This window comes from Bombina bombina, chromosome 2 (genome assembly GCF_027579735.1).
Source record: "Bombina bombina isolate aBomBom1 chromosome 2, aBomBom1.pri, whole genome shotgun sequence".
Taxonomy (NCBI): Eukaryota; Metazoa; Chordata; class Amphibia; order Anura; family Bombinatoridae; genus Bombina; species Bombina bombina.
Genome location: NC_069500.1, coordinates 1,386,780,658 through 1,386,803,687, shown reverse-complemented (window position 1 = coordinate 1,386,803,687; position 23,030 = coordinate 1,386,780,658). Strand labels below are relative to the sequence as shown.

Below are 23,030 nucleotides of genomic sequence, written 5' to 3'. Positions count from 1 at the left end.
GCGGTCTGGGGATCCCTGAAAGCTCAGGGTCTTTGGTCTCGGGTAGAATCTCTTCTACCGATAAATATTCTGGAACTGAGAGCGATATTCAATGCTCTCAAAGCTTGGCCTCAGCTAGCGAGGGCCAAGTTCATACATCAACCATCAGGGGGGAACAAGGAGTTCCCTAGCGATGGAAGAAGTGAACAAAATCATTATATGGGCGGAGTCTCACTCCTGCCACCTGTCTGCTATCCACATCCCAGGAGTGGAAAATTGGGAAGCGGATTTTCTGAGTCGTCAGACATTGCATCCGGGGGAGTGGGAACTCCATCCGGAAATCTTTGCCCAAGTCACTCAACCGTGGGGCATTCCAGACATGGATCTGATGGCCTCTCGTCAGAACTTCAGAGTTCCTTACTACGGGTACAGATCCAGGGATCCCAAGGCGGCTCTAGTGGATGCACTAGTAGCACCTTGGACCTTCAAACTAGCTTATGTGTTCCCGCCGTTTCCTCTCATCCCCAGGCTGGTAGCCAGGATCAATCAGGAGAGGGCGTCGGTGATTTTGATAGCTCCTGCGTGGCCACGCAGGACTTGGTATGCAGATCTGGTGAATATGTCATCGGCTCCACCATGGAAGCTACCTTTGAGACGAGACCTTCTTGTTCTAGGTCCGTTCGACCCACTCCAGCTGACTGCTTGGAGATTGAACGCTTGATCTTATCAAAGCGAGGGTTCTCAGATTCTGTTATTAATACTCTTGTTCAGGCCTGAAAGCCTGTAACCAGATAAATTACCACATAATTTGGTATATCTGTTGGTGTGAATCTGCAGGATTCCCTTGGGACAAGGTTAAGATTCCTAAGAGTCTATCCTTCCTTCGAGAAGGATTGGAAAAAGGATTATCTGCAAGTTCCTTGATGGGACAGATTTCTGCCTTGTCTGTGTTACTTCACAAAAAGCTGGCAGCTGTGCCAGATGTTCTAGCCTTTGTTCAGGCTCTGGTTAGAATCAAGCCTGTTTACAAAATTTTGACTCCTCCTTGGAGTCTCAACCTAGTTCTTTCAGTTCTTTAGGGGGTTCCGTTTGAACCCTTACATTCCGTTGATATTAAGTTATTATCTTGGAAAGTTTTGTTTTTGGTTGCAATTTCTTCTGCTAGAAGAGTTTCAGAATTATCTGCTCTGCAGTGTTCTTCTCCTTATCTGGTGTTCCATGCAGATAAGGTGGTTTTGCGTACTAAACCTGGTTTTCTTCCAAAAGTTGTTTCTAACAAAAACATTAACCAGGAGATAGTTGTGCCTTCTTTGTGTCCTAATCCAGTTTCAAAGAAGGAACGTTTGTTGCACAACTTGGATGTAGTTCGTGCTCTCAAATTTTACTTAGCAGCTACTAAGGATTTCAGACAAACTTTGTCTTTGTTTGTTGTTTATTCTGGTAAACGGAGAGGTCAAAAAGCAACTTCTACCTCTCTCTCCTTCGGGATTAAAAGCATTATCCGAGTGGCTTATGAGACTGCCGGACGGCAGCCTCCTGAAAGAATCACAGCTCACTCCACTAGGGCTGTGGCTTCCACATGGGCCTTCAAGAACGAGGCTTCTGTTGATCAGATATGTAAGGCAGCGACTTGGTCTTCACTGCACACTTTTTCTAAATTTTACAAATTTGATACTTTTGCTTCTTCTGAGGCTATTTTTGGGAGAAAGGTTTTGCAAGCCGTGGTGCCTTCCATTTAGGTGACCTGATTTGCTCCCTCCCTTCATCCGTGTCCTAAAGCTTTGGTATTGGTTCCCACAAGTAAGGATGACGCCGTGGACCGGACACACCTATGTTGGAGAAAACAGAATTTATGTTTACCTGATAAATTACTTTCTCCACGGGTGTGTCGGGCCCACGGCCCGCCCTGGTTTTTTTAATCAGGTCTGATAATTTATTTTCTTTAACTACAGTCACCACGGTAACATATGGTTTCTCCTATGCAAATATTCCTCCTTAACGTCGGTCGAATGACTGGGGTAGGCGGAGCCTAGGAGGGATCATGTGACCAGCTTTGCTGGGCTCTTTGCCATTTCCTGTTGGGGAAGAGAATATCCCACAAGTAAGGATGACGCCGTGGACCGGACACACCGTTGGAGAAAGTAATTTATCAGGTAAACATAAATTCTGTTTTTGTCTTTTATTATTCAGTTTTGGGTATTAAGGGGTTAATCATCCATTTGCAAGTGGGTGCAATGCTCTGCTAACTTGTTACATACACTGTAAAAATTTCGTTAGTGTAACTGCCTTTTTTCACTGTTATTTCAAATTTTGACAAAATTTGTGTTTCTTAAAGGTACAGTAACGTTTTTTATATTGCTTGTAAACTTGTTTAAAGTGTTTTCCAAGCTTGCTAGTCTCATTGCTAGTCTGTTTAAACATGTCTGACATAGAGGAAACTACTTGTTCATTATGTTTGAAAGCCATGGTGGAGCCCCATAGGAGAATGTGTACTAAATGTATTGATTTCACCTTAAACAGTAAAGATCAGTCTTTAACTATAAAAGAAATATCACCAGAAGATTCTGACGAGGGGGAAGTTATGCCGACTAACTCTCCCCACGTGTCAGACCCTTCGCCTCCCGCTCAGGGGATGCACGCTAATATGGCGCCAATTACATCAGGGACGCCCATAGCGATTACCTTGCAGGACATGGCTGCAATCATGAATAATACCCTGTCAGAGGTATTATCCAGGTTGCCTGAATTAAGAGGCAAGCGCGATTGCTCTGGGGTTAGGAGAAATACAGAGCGCGCAGATGCTGTAAGGGCCATGTCTGATACTGCGTCACAATATGCAGATCATGAGGACGGAGAGCTTCAGTCTGTGGGTGACATCTCTGATTCGGGGAAACCTGATTCAGAGATTTCTAATTTTAAATTTAAGCTTTAGAACCTCCGTGTGTTGCTTGGGGAGGTATTAGCTGCTCTGAATGACTGTAACACAGTTGCAGTACCAGAGAAATTGTGTAGGCTGGATAAATACTATGCGGTACCGGTGTGTACTGATATTTTTCCTATACCTAAAAGGCTTACAGAAATTATTAGCAAGGAGTGGGATAGTCCGGGTGTGCCTTTTTCCCCACCTCCTATATTTAGAAAAATGTTTCCAAATAGACGCCACTACACGGGACTTATGGCAGACGGTCCCTAAGGTGGAGGGAGCAGTTTCTACTTTAGCAAAGCGTACTACTATCCCGGTTGAGGACAGTTGTGCTTTTTCAGATCCAATGGATAAAAAATTGGAGGGTTACCTTAAGAAAATGTTTATTCAACAAGGTTTTATTTTACAGCCCCTTGCATGCATTGCGCCTGTCACGGCCGTGGCAGCATTCTGGTTTGAGGCCCTGGAAAAGGCCATCCATACAGCTCCATTGACTGAAATTATTGACAAGCTTAGAACACTTAAGCTAGCTAACTCATTTGTTTCTGATGCCATTGTTCATTTGACTAAACTAACGGCTAAGAATTCCGGATTCGCCATCCAGGAGCGTAGGGCGCTATGGCTTAAATCCTGGTCAGCTGACGTGACTTCGAAGTCTAAATTACTCAACATTCCTTTCAAGGGGCAGACCTTATTCGGGCCTGGTTTGAAGGAAATTATTTCTGACATTACTGGAGGTAAGGGTCACACCCTTCCTCAGGACAGGGCCAAAGCAAAGGCCAAACAGTCTAATTTTCATGCCTTTCGAAATTTCAAGGCAGGTTCAGCATCACCTTCCTCCGCTTCAAAACAAGAGGGAACTTTTGCTCAATCTAAGCAGGCCTGGAAACCTAACCAGTCCTGGAACAAAGGCAAGCAGGCCAGAAAGCCTGCTGCTGCCTCTAAGACAGCATGAAGGAACGGCCCCCTATCCGGTGACGGATCTAGTAGGGGGCAGACTTTCTCTCTTCGCCCAGGCGTGGGCAAGAGATGTTCAGGATCCCTGGGCGTTGGAGATCATATCTCAGGGATATCTTCTGGACTTCAAAAGCTTCCCCTCCATAAGGGAGATTTCATCTTTCAAGGCTATCTGCAAATCATATAAAGAAAGAGGCATTCCTACGCTGTGTGCAAGACCTCCTAGTTATGGGAGTGATCCATCCAGTTCCGCGGACGGAACAAGGACAGGGTTTTTAGTCGAATCTGTTTGTGGTTCCCAAAAAAGAGGGAACCTTCAGACCAATTTTGGATCTAAAGATCTTAAACAAATTCCTCAGAGTTCCATCTTTCTAAATGGAAACTCTTCGGACCATCCTACCCATGATCCAACAAGGTCAGTACATGACCACAGTGGACTTAAAGGATGCCTACCTTCACATACCGATTCACAAGGATCATCATCGGTTTCTAAGGTTTGCCTTTCTAGACAGACATTACCAATTTGTAGCTCTTCCCTTGGGGTTGGCTGCAGCCCTGAGAATCTTTACAAAGGTTCTGGGCTCACTTCTGGCGGTTCTAAGACCGCGAGGCATAGCGGTGGCTCCGTATCTAGACGACATCCTGATACAGGTGTCAAGCTTTCAAATTGCCAAGTCTCATACAGAGATAGTTCTGGCATTTCTGAGGTCGCACGGGTGGAAAGTGAACGAGGAAAAGAGTTCTCTATCCCCACTCACAAGAGTCTCCTTCTTAGGGACTCCTATAGATTCTGTAGAAATGAAAATTTACCTGACGGAGTCCAGGTTATCAAAACTTCTAAATGCTTGCCGTGTTCTTCACTCCATTCCGTGCCCTTCGGTAGCTCAGTGTATGGAGGTAATCGGCTTAATGGTAGCGGCAATGGACATAGTGCCATTTGCGCGCCTTCATCTCAGACCGCTGCAATTATGCATGCTGAGTCAGTGGAATAGGGATTACACAGATTTGTCCCCTCTGCTAAATCTGGATCAAGAGACCAGAGATTCTCTTCTCTGGTGGTTGTCTCGGGTACAACTGTCCAAGGGTATGACCTTTCGCAGGCCAGATTGGACAATTGTAACAACAGATGCTAGCCTTCTAGGTTGGGGTGCAGTCTGGAATTCCCTGAAGGCACAGGGATCGTGGACTCAGGAGGGGAAACTCCTTCCAATAAATATTCTGGAGTTAAGAGCGATATTCAATGCTCTTCTGGCTTGGCCTCAGTTAGCAACACTGAGGTTCATCAGATTTCAGTCGGACAACATCATGACTGTGGCTTACATCAACCATCAAGGGGGAACCAGGAGTCAGACTTTCCATCCGGGGGAGTGGGAACTCTATCCGGAGGTGTTTGCTCAGTTGATTCATCGTTGGGGCAAACCAGAGTTGGATCTCATGGCGTCTCGCCAGAACGCCAAGCTTCCTTGTTACGGATCCAGATCCAGGGACCCAGAAGCGACGCTGATAGATGCTCTAGCAGAGCCTTGGTTCTTCAACCTGGCTTTTGTGTTTCCACCGTTTCCTCTGCTCCCTGGATTGATTGCCAAAATCAGACAGGAAAGAGCATCGGTGGTTCTGATAGCACCTGCGTGGCCACGCAGGACTTGGTATGCAGACCTAGTGGATATGTCATCCTTTCCACCATGGACTCTGCCTCTAAGACAGGACCTTCTGATACAAGGTCCTTTCAATCATCCAAATCTAATTTCTCTGAGACTGACTGCATGGAGATTGAACGCTTGATTCTATCAAAGCGTGGCTTCTCCGAGTCAGTCATTGATACTTTAATACAGGCACGAAAGTCTGTTACCAGGAAAATCTACCACAAGATATGGAGTAAATATCTTTATTGGTGTGAATCCAAGAATTACTCATGGAGTATGGTTAGGATTCCTAGATATTGTCTTTTCTCCAAGAGGGCTTGGACAAAGGATTATCAGCTAGTTCCTTAAAGGGACAGATTTCTGCTCTGTCTATTCTTTTGCACAAGCGTCTGGCAGAGGTTCCAGACGTCCAGGCATTTTGCCAGGCTTTGGTTAGAATTAAGCCTGTGTTTAAATCTGTTGCTCCCCCGTGGAGCTTAAACTTGGTTCTTAAGGTTCTTCAAGGAGTTCCGTTTGATCCCCTTCATTCCATTGATATTAAACTTTTATCTTGGAAAGTTCTGTTTTTGATGGCTATTTCCTCAGCTCGGAGAGTCTCTGAGCTATCTGCCTTACAATGTGATTCTCCTTATCTGATTTTTCATGCAGATAAGGTAGTTCTGTGTACCAAACCTGGGTTTTTACCTAAGGTGGTTTCTAACAAGAATATCAATCAAGAGATTGTTGTTCCATCGTTGTGCCCTAATCCTTCTTCAAAGAAGGAACGTCTTTTACATAATCTGGACGTAGTCCGTGCCTTGAAGTTTTACTTACAAGCTACTAAAGATTTTCGTCAAACATCTTCCCTGTTTGTCGTTTACTCTGGACAGAGGAGAGGTCAAAAAGCTTCGGCAACCTCTTTCCTTTTGGCTTCGGAGCGTAATACGCCTAGCCTATGAGACTGCTGGACAGCAGCCCCCTGAAAGGATTACAGCTCATTCTACTAGAGCTGTGGCTTCCACCTGGGCCTTCAAAAATGAGGCCTCTGTTGAACAGATTTGCAAGGCTGCAACTTGGTCTTCGCTTCACACTTTTTCAAAATTTTACAAATTTGATACTTTTGCTTCTTCGGAGGCTGTGTTTGGGAGAAAGGTTCTTCAGGCAGTGGTTCCTTCCGCTTAATCCTGCCTTGTCCCTCCCATCATCCGTGTACTTTAGCTTTGGTATTGGTATCCCACAAGTAATGGATGATCCGTGGACTGGATACACTTAACAAGAGAAAACATAATTTATGCTTACCTGATAAATTTATTTCTCTTGTAGTGTATCCAGTCCACGGCCCGCCCTGTCCTTTTAAGGCAGGTCTAAATTTTAATTAAACTACAGTCACCACTGCACCCTATGGTTTCTCCTTTCTCTGTTTGTTTTCGGTCGAATGACTGGATATGACAGTTAGGGGTTACAGAAATTATTAGCAAGGAGTGGGATAGACCGGGTGTGCCTTTTTCCCCACCTCTTATATTTAGAAAAATGTTTCCAATAGACGCCACTACACGGGACTTATGGCAGACAGTCCCTAAGGTGGAGGGAGCAGTTTCTACTTTAGCAAAGCGTACTACTATCCCGGTTGAGGACAGTTGTGCTTTTTCAGATCCAATGGATAAAAAATTGGAGGGTTACCTTAAGAAAATGTTTATTCAACAAGGTTTTATTTTACAGCCCCTTGCATGCATTGCGCCTGTCACGGCCGTGGCAGCATTCTGGTTTGAGGCCCTGGAAGAGGCCATCCATACAGCTCCATTGACTGAAATTATTGACAAGCTTAGAACACTTAAGCTAGCTAACTCATTTGTTTCTGATGCCATTGTTCATTTGACTAATGGCTAAGAATTCCGGATTCGCCATCCAAGCGCGTAGGGCGCTATGGCTTAAATCCTGGTCAGCTGACGTGACTTCGAAGTCTAAATTACTCAACATTCCTTTCAAGGGGCAGACCTTATTCGGGCCTGGTTTGAAGGAAATTATTGCTGACATTACTGGAGGTAAGGGTCACACCCTTCCTCAGGACAGGGCCAAAGCAAAGGCCAAACAGTCTAATTTTCGTGCCTTTCGAAATTTCAAGGCAGGTGCAGCATCAACTTCCTCCGCTTCAAAACAAGAGGGAACTTTTGCTCAATCTAAGCAGGCCTGGAAACCTAACCAGTCCTGGAACAAAGGCAAGCAGGCCAGAAAGCCTGCTGCTGCCTCTAAGACAGCATGAAGGAACGGCCCCCTATCCGGCGACGGATCTAGTAGGGGGCAGACTTTCTCTCTTCGCCCAGGCGTGGGCAAGAGATGTTCAGGATCCCTGGGCGTTGGAGATCATATCTCAGGGATATCTTCTGGACTTCAAAGCTTCCCCTCCACAAGGGAGATTTCATCTTTCAAGGCTATCTGCAAATCAGATAAAGAAAGGGGCATTCCTACGCTGTGTGCAAGACCCCCTAGTTATGGGAGTGATCCATCCAGTTCCGCGGACGGAACAAGAACAGGGTTTTTATTCAAATCTGTTTTTGGTTCCCAAAAAACAGGGAACCTTCAGACCAATTTTGGATCTAAAGATCTTAAATTCCTCAGAGTTCCATCTTTCAAAATGGAAACCAAACATGACCACAGTGGACTTAAAGGATGCCTACCTTCACATACCGATTCACAAAGATCATCATCGGTTTCTAAGGTTTGCCTTTCTAGACAGGCATTACCAATTTGTAGCTCTTCCCTTCGGGTTGGCTACAACCCCGAGAATCTTTACAAAGGTTCTGGGCTCACTTCTGGCGGTTCTAAGACCGTGAGGCATAGCGGTGGCTCCGTGTCTAGACGACATCCTGATACAGGCGTCAAGCTTTCAAGTTGCCAAGTCTCATACAGAGATAGTTCTGGCATTTCTGAGGTCGCACGGGTGGAAAGTGAACGAGGAAAAGAGTTCTCTATCCCCACTCACAAGAGTCTCCTTCTTAGGGACTCTTATAGATTCTGTAGAAATGAAAATTTACCTGACGGAGTCCAGGTTATCAAAACTTCCAAATGCTTGCCGTGTTCTTCACTCCATTCCACACCCTTCGGTAGCTCAGTGTATGGAGGTAATCGGCTTAATGGTAGCGGCAATGGACATAGTGCCATTTGCGCGCCTTCATCTCAAACCGCTGCAATTATGCATGCTGAGTCAGTGGAATGGGGATTACACAGATTTGTCCCCTCTGCTAAATCTTGATCAAGAGACCAGAGATTCTCTTCTCTGGTGGTTGTCTTGGGTACACCTGTCCAAGGGTATGACCTTTCACAGGCCAGATTGGACAATTGTAACAACAGATGCCAGCCTTCTAGGTTGGGGTGCAGTCTGGAATTCCCTGAAGGCACAGGGATCGTGGACTCAGGAGGAGAAACTCCTTCCAATAAATATTCTGGAGTTAAGAGCGATATTCAATGCTCTTCTGGCTTGGCCTCAGTTAGCAACACTGAGGTTCATCAGATTTCAGTCGGACAACATCACGACTGTGGCTTACATCAACAATCAAGGGGGAACCAGGAGTTCCCTAGCGATGTTAGAAGTCTCAAATATAATTCGCTGGGCAGAGTACCACTCTTGCCACCTGTCAGCAATCCATATCCCAGGCGTGGAGAACTGGGAGGCGGATTTTCTAAGTCGTCAGACTTTCCATCCGGGGGAGTGTGAACTCCATCCGGAGGTTTTTGCTCAGTTGATTCATCGTTGGGGCAAACCAGAGTTGGATCTCATGACGTCTCGCCAGAACGCCAAGCTTCCTTGTTACGGATCCAGGTCCAGGGACCCAGAAGCGACGCTGATAGATGCTCTAGCAGCGCCTTGGTTCTTCAACCTGGCTTATGTGTTTCCACCGTTTCCTCTGCTACCTCGACTGATTGCCAAAATCAAACAGGAGAGAGCATCGGTGATTCTGATAGCACCTGCGTGGCCACGCAGGACTTGGTATGCAGACCTAGTGGACATGTCATCCTTTCCACCATGGACTCTGCCTCTCTAAGACAGGACCTTCTGATACAAGGTCCTTTCAATCATCCAAATCTAATTTCTCTGAGACTGACTGCATGGAGATTGAACGCTTGATTCTATCAAAGCGTGGCTTCTCTGAGTCAGTCATTGATACTTTAATACAGGCACGAAAGCCTGTTACCAGGAAAATCTACCACAAGATATGGAGTAAATATCTTTATTGGTGTGAATCCAAGAATTACTCATGGAGTAAGGTTAGGATTCCTAGAATATTGTCTTTTCTCCAAGAGGGCTTGGACAAAGGATTATCAGCTAGTTCCTTAAAGGGGACAGATTTCTGCTCTGTCTATTCTTTTGCACAAGCGTCTGGCAGAGGTTCCAGACGTCCAGGCATTTTGCCAGGCTTTGGTTAGAATTAAGCCTGTGTTTAAACCTGTTGCTCCCCCGTGGAGCTTAAACTTGGTTCTTAAAGTTCTTCAAGGAGTTCCGTTTGATCCCCTTCATTCCATTGATATTAAGCTTTTATCTTGGAAAGTTCTGTTTTTGATGGCTATTTCCTCGGCTCGGAGAGTCTCTGAGCTATCTGCCTTACAATGTGATTCTCCTTATCTGATTTTTCATGCAGATAAGGTAGTCCTGCGTACCAAACCTGGGTTTTTACCTAAGGTGGTTTCTAACAAGAATATCAATCAAGAGATTGTTGTTCCATCATTGTGTCCTAATCCTTCTTCAAAGAAGGAACGTCTTTTACATAATCTGGACGTAGTCCGTGCCTTGAAGTTTTACTTACAAAGATTTTCGTCAAACATCTACCCTGTTTGTCGTTTACTCTGGACAGAGGAGAGGTCAAAAAGCTTTGGCAACCTCTTTCCTTTTGGCTTCGGAGCATAATACGCCTAGCCTATGAGACTGCTGGTCAGCAGCCCCCTGAAAGGATTACAGCTCATTCTACTAGAGCTGTGGCTTCCACCTGGGCCTTTAAAATGAGGCCTCTGTTGAACAGATTTGCAAGGCCGCGACTTGGTCTTCGCTTCACCCTTTTTCCAAATTTTCCAAATTTGATACTTTTGCTTCTTTGGAGGCTGTTTTTGGGAGAAAGGTTCTTCAGGCAGTGGTTCCTTCCGCTTAATCCTGCCTTGTCCCTCCCATCATCCGTGTACTTTAGCTTTGGTATTGGTATGCCATAAGTAATGGATGATCCGTGGACTGGATACACTTAACAAGAGAAAACATAATTTATGCTTACCTGATAAATTTATTTCTCTTGTAATGTATCCAGTCCACGGCCCGCCCTGTCCTTTTAAGGCAGGTCTAAATTTTAATTAAACTACAGTCACCACTGCACCCTATGGTTTCTCCTTTCTCTGTTTGTTTTCGGTCGAATGACTGGATATGACAGTTAGGGGAGGAGCTATATAGCAGCTCTGCTGTGGGTGATCCTCTTGCAACTTCCTGTTGGGAAGGAGAATATCCCATAAGTAATGGATGATCCGGGGACTGGATACACTACAAGAGAAATAAATTTATCAGGTAAGCATAAATTATGTTTTTTTTTTAGTTTTTCCTTTCAATTATTACCACCACAATTGAATCCATCAGAATTATGCCGTTTATTTGGGGTAATATATTTGAAGATTTTACTTTGTATAAATTATGTACATTTAAGAAGAAAAAAAAGGTATTTTGTGATAGCTTTTTTAAAAAAAATTCAGTCTTTGGAAAATGTCGCTTGCAGATTTAGGATAAGGCTCTTGGAGCAAAAGCATTTTTCAGTAGACTTTAAATGTGCTTTCAAATGGAAAGCCTATTGCTGAATACAGATTTTTGCACTTTACAGTTTGATAAATAGGGCAGTTACAGCTGAAACCTTTTCTATTTTATTTTCTCATCTTTTACTGCCGTCAATTCATAGAAATCCATAAATTCTGAGTCATTTTTTTATAAAATAAATCCGATAATAATAGAGGCTGTTAAAAGCAAGGCACTTTGTGTATGTACAAATTTATTTTTTTAATCCGTTATTAAAGGAATAGTCCAAAATAAACTTTCATGATTCAGATAGAGCATGTCATTTTAAACAACTTTCCAATTTACTTTTATCACCAATTTGCTTTGTTCTTTTGGTATTCTTAGTTGAAAGCTAAACCTAGTAGGTTCATATGCTAATTTCTTAGACCTTGAAGGCTGCCTCTTATGGAGTTACCTAGGACTTGGCACTGATTGGCTAAAATGCAAGTCTGTCAAAAGAACTTAAATAAGGGGGCAGTTTGCAGAAGCTTAGATACAAGGTAATCACAGAGATAAAACGTGTATAATTATAACTGTGTTAGTTATGCAAAACTAGGGAATGGGTTATAAAGGGATTATCTATCTTTTAAAACAAAATAATAAATTCTGGTGTAGACTGGCCCTTTAACTGCAGTTTTTTAGCTTCTCCTCTAGTAACGACATGTTTAATTGACAGATGTGTAGGCAGCTTTTTTTGTTGCAGTAATGAATATGGATACTTTGTTTACTTTTTTATTGGCAATATGAAACCCTTTCTGCATCACTGATGGGTTAGTGCCTTGGACGGAGGATACTATGCCAATTAGCCTCTTGTTTTCTTTCTTCATGAATATTTCCGAGATGAATCATTCAATATTTTAGAGACTGGAACCTTCTAATTCATTCCAGCTCTGGTTGAGGTAAAGCAGCTGTTAAAAAAAACCCTGACTAGCTGGGTACTCTGACTTAAGTACATCGTAACATAATGTTATTATTTATATTGCGCCAACAGATTCTGCAGCGCTATATGGGGGGTGCAATATGGATTACAGGACCTTTCTCCCTAGATCGCTACCAACTGGTGATTTCATTTAAAAAAAAACAACAAACTTTAATATGATGGTAAATCCTAGCGTTTATGAAACACTACGATTTACTATTGGAACTAATAAAGCTCCTTTATTTGTTTACCGCACTGAGCTGCTAAGGCAGCCCACGGCAAAACTATTTGGCTGAGAGGTGACTATTCCACCTCTTAGCCAATAGCCGTGCGGGAAATCCGACTTAGCGCCATAATATTTTCTTCATGCTTATGGTATCTAGGTTAGCTCTTTAACAAAGGATACCAAGAAACTTAAGCCAATTTCATGATAGTACATTTTTTTTTTTTTTTAAAGTGCACTTTTTCTGAATCATTCAAGTTTAAGTTTCATTTTACTGATCATTTTAAGATTATGAAATAAAAAATCGAAACCCCCGTTTTACTTAAAGCTGGGACGGCTAAACCTAGTCTTGTGGGATTGCGTACATGCCCCTCTCTTATTAATCAAAATAACTAATAAACTTGATTTGCTTATCCACGGGTGCTGAATATTTGGTTTATCCAAAACAGACACATTGCTACACATTAAGCTATTCGAAATATAGTTTTTTTTATATACAGTACATTTGATGCTTTGAAGAAATACAAATAAAATATGCTTGAAATGGATAAGGAGGGATGTCAAAAAATAGAGCACAAAAAAACCTCAACTGCTTAACACATTTCATAGCGCTGTAATGCGGCCCACCAGCTATTAAAAGCGATTGATGAATTATTTCTGTTTATTTCTGTTATTTGCAGATTTATTGCGCCCATGCACCATTTGTCTTGTTATTTCCTGTTTTTACAACACATTACTGCTGATTTTAAACCAGAGTAAATAAAAAAATATCAGCAATTACAATTAAACTTGATTGTTATAGGGGAACAACACTTCACTATGTGTATACAGCAAGTAGGATTCTAGAATTCCTATATATACTGGAAGAGCAAACAATGTAAAGCAATAGAACACTTAAAGGGATAGGAACGTCAAAATGAAACTTGCGGGAATCAGATAATTTTAAGACACTTTTAAATTCACTATTTTCAAATTTGCTTTGTTTTCTTAGTATGCCTTGTTGAAAAAGAATATGCACATATCCTACACTAGTGGGAGCTGGCTGCTGATTGGTGCCTGCACCTATTTGTCTCTTCTTATTGGCAAACTAGATGTGTTCAGATAGTTGTCAATGTTCCTTTAGCATAGGGACATTGACAGCTTAGGATAACAGGAGAATGAAGCACATTTGATAATATAAGTAAATTAGAAAGTTGTTAAAAATTGTATGTTCTATCTGAATCACAAAATATTTTTTTGGGGTTTCCTGTCCCTTTAACCAGCTTGTAATTACATTCTGTAGCAGTCTGGGGCCTCTCGATCTTTGTGGCTGATGTTTGGCTGTCCGCTCTACAAGTTTTTTTCATATGTTTGTTGGTTTAATGCCACTTTCTGCAGCTGAGGTCTAAACTAGTAGTGGAAATAGTGATAGAAAACCCATCCAAAAACATACATAATCCAGTCCTGTTCTCATTACAATACCACATTCATACTCTCACTGCCATTTATTTTCCTTCCGCACCATGACATTTTGTAAACGTGTATTTATGGCTTTAGGATCTGCCAACTTGATTGTGATGAGCAGCAATCATTTTACTCCATCTGTGGCTCCGTCAATAGATTAGTGATTGCGCCAACGCTGGAGAGAGACTTTTGTGAAATTTGCATGAAATCCGGAGACCATAAATTTGTTGACATATTTGTTTTCAAATAAACAATGAAATGTGTTTTTATTTTTCTGTTTATCTTTTCTTTTCAGTTCACCTTCTCTCTGACACGATTCAAGGAGTTACAGCAACCGCCACTGGGGTTCAATACCAGCAATCTTGGCTTTGTATAATGTGAGTATAAAGTTACATACTCTGGACTTGCTTTGTGTTTACTACAGGTATAAATACCCAAATCCAGATTAATTCCAGAATCCAGACTTTTTCATTAATAATGTTTATAATATAAAGTTATTAAAGGGACAGTCTAGTCAAAATTAAACTTTCATGATTCAGATAGGGCATGCAATTGTAAACAACGTTCCAATTTTCTTTTATCATCAAATTTGCTTTGTTGCATTATTAGTTGAAAGCTAAACCTAGGTAGGCGCATATGCTAATTCTAAGCCCTTGATGGCCGCTTCTAATCTCAGTGTATTTTGACAGTTTTTCGCAGCTAGAGGGTTCTAGTTCATGTGACATATAGATAACATTGAGCTCACGCTTGCGGAGTTACCTAGGAGTCAGCTTTGATTGGCTTAAATGCAAGTCAGTCAAAAGAACTGAAATAAGGGGGCAGTCTGCAGAGGCTTAGATACAAGGTAATCACAGAGGTAAAAAGTATAATAATATAACTGGGGAATGGGGAATTAAGGGATTATCTATCTTTTTAAACAATAAAAATTCTGGCGTAGACTGTCCCATTAAATTTAAAAATATGTTCCCTGCGAAACTACTATCACAACTATTTATTTCTGATTACAGTAATGTACTATCTTTCTGATGGTATTTTAAAGTATTAAAATGATATAAAAGCTCTCTTTAGGTTGCCTGTATAAGCTGTATTATGAAGTGTAACTATTGCCTAAATGATACAGCACTGCGGAATCTGTTGGCGCTCTACAAATACCTGATAATAATAATAATAATTGTTGTTTACACTTGAAACCATCCCCTCTTCAAACTGTCCCTTTTTACAGATGCAAATATTCTGAAATCCAAACCTTTTCCGGTCCCAATTAAGTTTTTTTTTTTTTTTTTGCCTTTACTAATTGTTACAGATAACTTTCTAATATTTGCAGTCATATGCTAACATAATGATCATTATTCAGACTGGATTTTATAATCTTTTGTTATTTTCTGCTCTCAGAGTAAATAAAAAGAGCAATATAAATGTGATAACGCAGATGGAACTTTGGAAGTTGGCGGTTTACAAATAAATGATATATTTTATGTAACCGTATAAGTTAGAAATCGTATCAGTTTTTGTTTCTCCTAGAACATTCTCTAGATTTGTTTTTGTACCCTAACTTGTCTTTAGTACACTAGAGTGCGCGCCCCCTGTTGTCCTTTGTAATGTAACAGCATCAAGTAGGAGGAAGTCCTGTCTCTTATTAGTACTTTACAACACATAAAAAAAAGAACTACAGGGAGTGCAGAATTATTAGGCAAGTTGTATTTTTGAGGATTAATTTTATTATTGAACAACAACCATGTTCTCAATGAACCCAAAAAACTCATTAATATCAAAGCTGAATAGTTTTGGAAGTAGTTTTTAGTTTGTTTTTAGTTATAGCTATTTTAGGGGGATATCTGTGTGTGCAGGTGACTATTACTGTGCATAATTATTAGGCAACTTAACAAAAAACAAATATATACCCATTTCAATTATTTATTTTTACCAGTGAAACCAATATAACATCTCAACATTCACAAATATACATTTCTGACATTCAAAAACAAAACAAAAACAAATCAGTGACAATATAGCCACCTTTCTTTGCAAGGACACTCAAAAGCCTGCCATCCATGGATTCTGTCAGTGTTTTGATCTGTTCACCATCAACATTGCGTGCAGCAGCAACCACAGCCTCCCAGACACTGTTCAGAGAGGTGTACTGTTTTCCCTCCTTGTAAATCTCACATTTGATGATGGACCACAGGTTCTCAATGGGGTTCAGATCAGGTGAACAAGGAGGCCATGTCATTAGATTTTCTTCTTTTATACCCTTTCTTGCCAGCCACGCTGTGGAGTACTTGGACGCGTGTGATGGAGCATTGTCCTGCATGAAAATCATGTTTTTCTTGAAGGATGCAGACTTCTTCCTGTACTACTGCTTGAAGAAGGTGTCTTCCAGAAACTGGCAGTAGGACTGGGAGTTGAGCTTGACTCCATCCTCAACCCGAAAAGGCCTCACAAGCTCATCTTTGATGATATCAGCCCAAACCAGTACTCCACCTCCACCGGACTGGAGCTCTCTGCCCTTTACCAATCCAGCCACGGGCCCATCCATCTGGCCCATCAAGACTCACTCTCATTTCATCAGTCCATAAAACCTTAGAAAAATCAGTCTTGAGATATTTCTTGTCCCAGTCTTGACGTTTCAGCTTGTGTGTCTTGTTCAGTGGTGGTCGTCTTTCAGCCTTTCTTACCTTGGCCATGTCTCTGAGTATTGCACACCTTGTGCTTTTGGGCACTCCAGTGATGTTGCAGCTCTGAAATATGGCCAAACTGGTGGCAAGTGGCATCTTGGCAGCTGCACGCTTGACTTTTCTCAGTTCATGGGCAGTTATTTTGCGCCTTGGTTTTTCCACACGCTTCTTGCGACCCTGTTGACTATTTTGAATGAAACGCTTGATTGTTCGATGATCACGCTTCAGAAGCTTTGCAATTTTAAAAGTGCTGCATCCCTCTGCAAGATATCTCACTATTTTTGACTTTTCTGAGCCTGTCAAGTCCTTCTTTTGACCCATTTTGCCAAAGGAAAGGAAGTTGCCTAATAATTATGCACACCTGATATAGGGTGTTGATGTCATTAGACCACACCCCTTCTCATTACAGAGATGCACATCACCTAATATGCTTAATTGGTAGCAGGCTTTCGAGCCTATACAGCTTGAAGTAAGACAACATGCATAAAGAGGATGATGTGGTCAAAATACTCATTTGCCTAATAATTCTGCACACAGTGTAATCACCGCCAGTTTATGATTGTCTAGCTATGGAAGTAACACCTCTGGAATTTTAGCAGTTTCTCTTCCTTATTATGTTATGTTATCTCTGTTAATATTATATTGTATCCTTACTGCATTACTATAAATACGTGTCATTCTGTTGTTTCTCCTCTCTTCCATATACTCAGTACTGTACAGTGCAATGTATTATAAATTAATATGAAACCCAACATTTTTCTTTCATGATTCAGATAGAGCATTAGATTTTAAATAACGTTCTAATTTACCTCTATTATCAATTTTCTTCTCTTGGTATCTCTGAAAAGCAATGACATATGCTTAGGAGCCGGTGTTCTGGTAAGAGGGCGAACTTTCACAAATTTTGGCTGTAATGCGCATGCGTGCCAGCGTCATCACATAGCTGGCTGCATACGTCACTGCTACAATATTTAGTGCTGTGAAATTCCGGGACCCTTTGTAGAGCGCATGCGTGTGATTTTGTACTCTAAAACTGAGTCTCGGTGCTCGTGCATGACAAACAGCCCCCTGGTTATCGCCACTTCTTCTTCTGCTGATCCAATGCAGCTTTTCACAGGCTCCCTTCAATGTCATTGTGTTTCAAGTGGCGATAGCCGCGGGGCGGGGGGGCTGTTTGTCATGCACGAGCACAGAGACTCAGCTTTAGAGTATTAGTAGTAATTAGTATTAGTAGTAATGGGAGTAGTTGCAGTGGGGGGAGGAGTTCAGAATATTGCTGAGGAGCCGAAGAAACAGCTTTCCATGAGCGCACCATTTCTGATAAAAAATCACACGCATGCGTTCTAGAAAGGGTCCCGGAATTTCACAGCACTAAATATTGTAGCACTAACGTATGCGGCCAGGTATTTGATGACACTGGCACGCATGAGCATTACGGCAAAAATTTGTGAAACGGCTGATGTAATGTCACAGGAAGTGACAGGGTTCGCTGTTTTCCAAAGTTCACCCTCTTACCAGAACACCGGCCTATGTCTGGAGCCACTATATGGCAGCAGTTTTGCAAGAACATTATCCACTCAACTAGAGGGCAGCACTATTTCCTGGCATGTAGTGCTCCAGATGCCTACCTAGGTATCGCTTCAACAAAAAATAATATGGGAATGAAGCAAATTTGAAAATAGAAGTAAATTGGAATCTTTTTTAAAATTGTATCCTCTGACTCACAAATAAATAGTTCTATCGCACAAGTAAAATAGTTGTTATTTGCAAGAGAAGCCTTTGCAAACTTGTTACATTTTTCCAGTGGTTAGAAGGTTAAAGGGGAAAGAAAAGCATTTTTTATTTGCTATGATGTAACTAAGTGACTGTGATTGGCACATCATTATGTGCTACAACTAATAGTCCATTTGAAAAATAATGTCACTGTTTACATTATGTTGGCATAAGTGTGTGCTCACGTAGAGAAATTAGTCATGACTGAAATGCACATCAGTGGGTAAAATCATTTTTCCTTCCATAAGGCAGGGAGAGTCCACAACTTCATTCCTTACTGTTGGGAAATACAACACCTGGCCACCAGGAGGAGGCAAAGACACCATCCCACTTCCTCTATTCCCCTAGTCATTCTTTGCCTTTCATCACTATAGGAGGTGTCAGAGAAGTGTCAGAAGATTTGGATAGTCCTATAATGGGTATGTTCCCTTCGAGAAAGGACTGGAGTTTTAAGTAATCATGTCAACTTTTCAGTGGGAGTATTGATGAAAGTTAGTCTGGAGATGCAGGGAAAGTTTTTCTGCGAACCCATCCAGACTGTCGCTAACAGCTCCTGAGCAATCGGTGTTGATGAGTTTCACTGCTTGCTGCTACACACTCAAGTCCATGTCAGAAGCGTCGCTGCAAGACTGTCACACTTGAGAGGCTGTGACTGCTCGACAGCATGGATACTGGAGGTTAAGACTGTTTTTGTTTATATATACCATTTAAAACGCTATTCAGGGTTACAGTGTGGCTCTTTTATACCTATATAGGATCAAGGGTTAATATCTCCTTTAGGGAGATTATTTGAACAGTTTGGAGATTCATATCTGCTTAATGTAAGAGGTTTTTTTAGGCTCATAGACTGTTTTTTGGCTTGGAACAAACAGGTTTCACTTTCGTTTTTGAAGTGTTGTGCAGCTCATAATAGCTTGGCACCCTTTTTCATAGCAGGGGAAGTCCTGTTTTATGTACCACGTGACCGGGTGCGGTCTCTTTAATTTCCTAAGATCCTGCTGCAGACATCGTTCCTGAGGAGAGTGGTTTCACTGTTAGCTGTCTGGGTCTAGGAGGTAGTGAGTGCCCTAGCCATTGGGAGTATTAAGGTGCAGTTTAAAAAAAAAAAAAAAAAGAAATTGTCTTTCTGTGGGTATATACAAAGCTATGGAGGACTCTGATACTACATTAGAAGGTTCCACTCCTTCTGTACTGAATAATAATTCCTGTTTATATTGTGAGGAGGCTGTGGTTTGCCTGCCTGCTCAATTTTGTTCCATTTGCCTTGACACGGTTCTAAAGTCTAAGAAGGGAGACAAGCCTACTAATACCCATAGCGCTATTAGTCCTTCTGAGCTGTCTACTTCTCAGGAATCTGGGTCCCGAGTAATTACTACCCTTTCTACATTACCCGCTCCACATGCAGTTCCCTGCGGCTCAACTAATCCTCCATCTGGAGGGGGCTTTTTTTTCAGCTGACTTTACCACGCAGTTACAGTTGGTAGTGTCTGCGGCCCTAAGTGCCTTACCTCGCTCTAACAAACGCAAGAGAAAGGTTAAACATGGTTCTCCTGACCTAGAGTCATCTAAATATTTGTTGGATTTAGCTATTTCTCCAACATAGGTGTGTCCGGTCCACGGCGTCATCCTTACTTGTGGGATATTCTCTTCCCCAACAGGAAATGGCAAAGAGCCCAGCAAAGCTGGTCACATGATCCCTCCTAGGCTCCGCCTTCCCCAGTCATTCTCTTTGCCGTTGTACAGGCAACATCTCCACGGAGATGGCTTAGAGTTTTTTAGTGTTTAACTGTAGTTTTTATTATTCAATCAAGAGTTTGTTATTTTAAAATAGTGCTGGTATGTACTATTTACTCTGAAACAGAAAAGAGATGAAGATTTCTGTTTGTAAGAGGAAAATGATTTTAGCAACCGTTACTAAAATCGATGGCTGTTTCCACACAGGACTGTTGAGAGGAATTAACTTCAGTTGGGGGAACAGTGAGCAGACTTTTGCTGCTTGAGGTATGACACATTCTAACAAGACGATGTAATGCTGGAAGCTGTCATTTTCCCTATGGGATCCGGTAAGCCATTTTTATTACAGAAAGAAAAAAAGGGATTCACAAGGGCTTTTTAAGACTGTAGACATTTTCTGGGCTAAATCGATTTATATATAAACATATTTTATACTCCATAGCCTTGAGGAATTATTTTAATCTTGGGAATTTTGTAAAATAACCGGCAGGCACTGTATTGGACACCTTATTCTCTAGGGGCTTTCCCTAATCATAGGCAGAGTCTCATTTTCGCGCCTGTATTGCGCACTTGTTTTTGAGAAGCATGACATGCAGATGCATGTGTGAGGAGCTCTGATACATAGAAAAGACTTTCTGAAGGCGTCATTTGGTATCGTATTCCCCTTTGGGCTTGGTTGGGTCTCAGCAAAGCAGATACCAGGGACTGTAAAGGGGTTAAATATAAAAACGGCTCCGGTTCCGTTATTTTAAGGGTTAAAGCTTCCAAATTTGGTGTGCAATACTTTTAAGGCTTTAAGACACTGTGGTGAAATTTTGGTGAATTTTGAACAATTCCTTCATACTTTTTCGCAATTGCAGTAATAAAGTGTGTTCAGTTTAAAATTTAAAGTGACAGTAATGGTTTATTTTAAAACGTTTTTTGTACTTTGTTATCAAGTTTTTGCCTGTTTAACATGTCTGAACTACCAGATAGACTGTGTTCTGAATGTGGGGAAGCCAAGGTTCCTTCTCATTTAAATAGATGTGATGTATGTTACAAACAATTTAGAGAAAATGATGCCCAAGATGATTCCTCAAGTGAGGGGAGTAAGGATGGTACTGCATCATCCCCTCCTTCGTCTACACCAGTCTTGCCCACACAGGAGGCCCCTAGTACATCTAGCGCGCCAATACTCCTTACTATGCAACAATTAACGACTGTAATGGATAATTCTATCAAAAACATTTTAGCCAAAATGCCCACTTATCAGCGAAAGCGCGACTGCTCTGTTTTAGAAAATACTGAAGAGCATGAGGACGCTGATGATATTGGTTCTGAAGGGCCCCTACACCAGTCTGAGGGGGCCAGGGAGGTTTTGTCTGAGGGAGAAATTTCAGATTCAGGGAAAATTTCTCAACAAGCTGAACCTGATGTGATTACATTTAAATTTAAATTGGAACATCTCCGCGCTCTGCTTAAGGAGGTGTTATCCACTCTGGATGATTGTGAGAATTTGGTCATTCCAGAGAAACTATGTAAAATGGACAAGTTCCTAGAGGTCCCAGGGCCCCCCGAAGCTTTTCCTATACCCAAGCGGGTGGCGGACATTGTAAATAAAGAATGGGAAAGGCCCGGTATACCTTTCGTCCCTCCCCCCATATTTAAAAAATTGTTTCCTATGGTCGACCCCAGAAAGGACTTATGGCAGACAGTCCCCAAGGTCGAGGGGGCGGTTTCTACTCTAAACAAACGCACCACTATACCCATAGAAGATAGTTGTGCTTTCAAAGATCCTATGGATAAAAAATTAGAAGGTTTGCTTAAAAAGATGTTTGTTCAGCAAGGTTACCTTCTACAACCAATTTCATGCATTGTTCCTGTCACTACAGCCGCGTGTTTCTGGTTCGATGAGCTAGAAAAGGCGCTCAATAATAATTCTTCTTCTTATGAGGAGATTATGGACAGAATTCGTGCTCTCAAATTGGCTAATTCTTTCACCCTAGACGCCACTTTGCAATTGGCTAGGTTAGCGGCGAAAAATTCTGGTTTTGCTATTGTGGCGCGCAGAGCGCTTTGGTTAAAATCTTGGTCAGCGGATGCGTCTTCCAAGAACAAATTACTTAACATTCCTTTCAAGGGGAAAACGCTGTTTGGCCCTGACTTGAAAGAGATTATCTCTGATATCACTGGGGGCAAGGGCCACACCCTTCCTCAGGATAGGTCTTTCAAGGCCAAAAATAAACCTAATTTTCGTCCCTTTCGCAGAAACGGACCAGCCCCAAGTGCTACGTCCTCTAAGCAAGAGGGTAATACTTCTCAAGCCAAGCCAGCCTGGAGACCAATGCAAGGCTGGAACAAAGGAAAGCAGGCCAAGAAACCTGCCACTGCTACCAAGACAGCATGAGATGTTGGCCCCCGATCCGGGACCGGATCTGGTGGGGGGCAGACTCTCTCTCTTCGCTCAGGCTTGGGCAAGAGATGTTCTGGATCCTTGGGCACTAGAAATAGTCTCCCAAGGTTATCTTCTGGATTTCAAGGGGCTTCCCCCAAGGGGGAGGTTCCACAGGTCTCAATTGTCTTCAGACCACATAAAAAAACAGGCATTCTTACATTGTGTAGAAGACCTGTTAAAAATGGGAGTGATTCATCCTGTTCCATTAGGAGAACAAGGGATGGGGTTCTACTCCAATCTGTTCGTAGTTCCCAAAAAAGAGGGAACGTTCAGACCAATCTTAGATCTCAAGATCCTAAACAAGTTTCTCAAGGTTCCATCGTTCAAAATGGAAACCATTCGAACAATTCTTCCTTCCATCCAGGAAGGTCAATTCATGACCACGGTGGATTTAAAGGATGCGTATCTACATATTCCTATCCACAAGGAACATCATCGGTTCCTAAGGTTCGCATTCCTGGACAAGCATTACCAGTTTGTGGCACTTCCGTTCGGATTAGCCACTGCTCCAAGGATTTTCACAAAGGTACTAGGGTCCCTTCTAGCGGTGC

The 23,030-nt window shown here is 42.1% G+C and overlaps 1 protein-coding gene across 1 annotated transcript in view; it reads left to right on the top strand.

Moving 5' to 3' along the window:
- Positions 1–23,030, top strand: part of LOC128650395 (solute carrier family 4 member 11) — a 541,036-nt gene that overhangs the window by 278,053 nt on the left and 239,953 nt on the right. Inside the window, exon 7 of the mRNA XM_053704315.1 lies at positions 14,159–14,240. Coding sequence (XP_053560290.1) covers positions 14,159–14,240 — 82 coding nt within the window. The remainder of the gene's footprint in view (positions 1–14,158; positions 14,241–23,030) is intronic.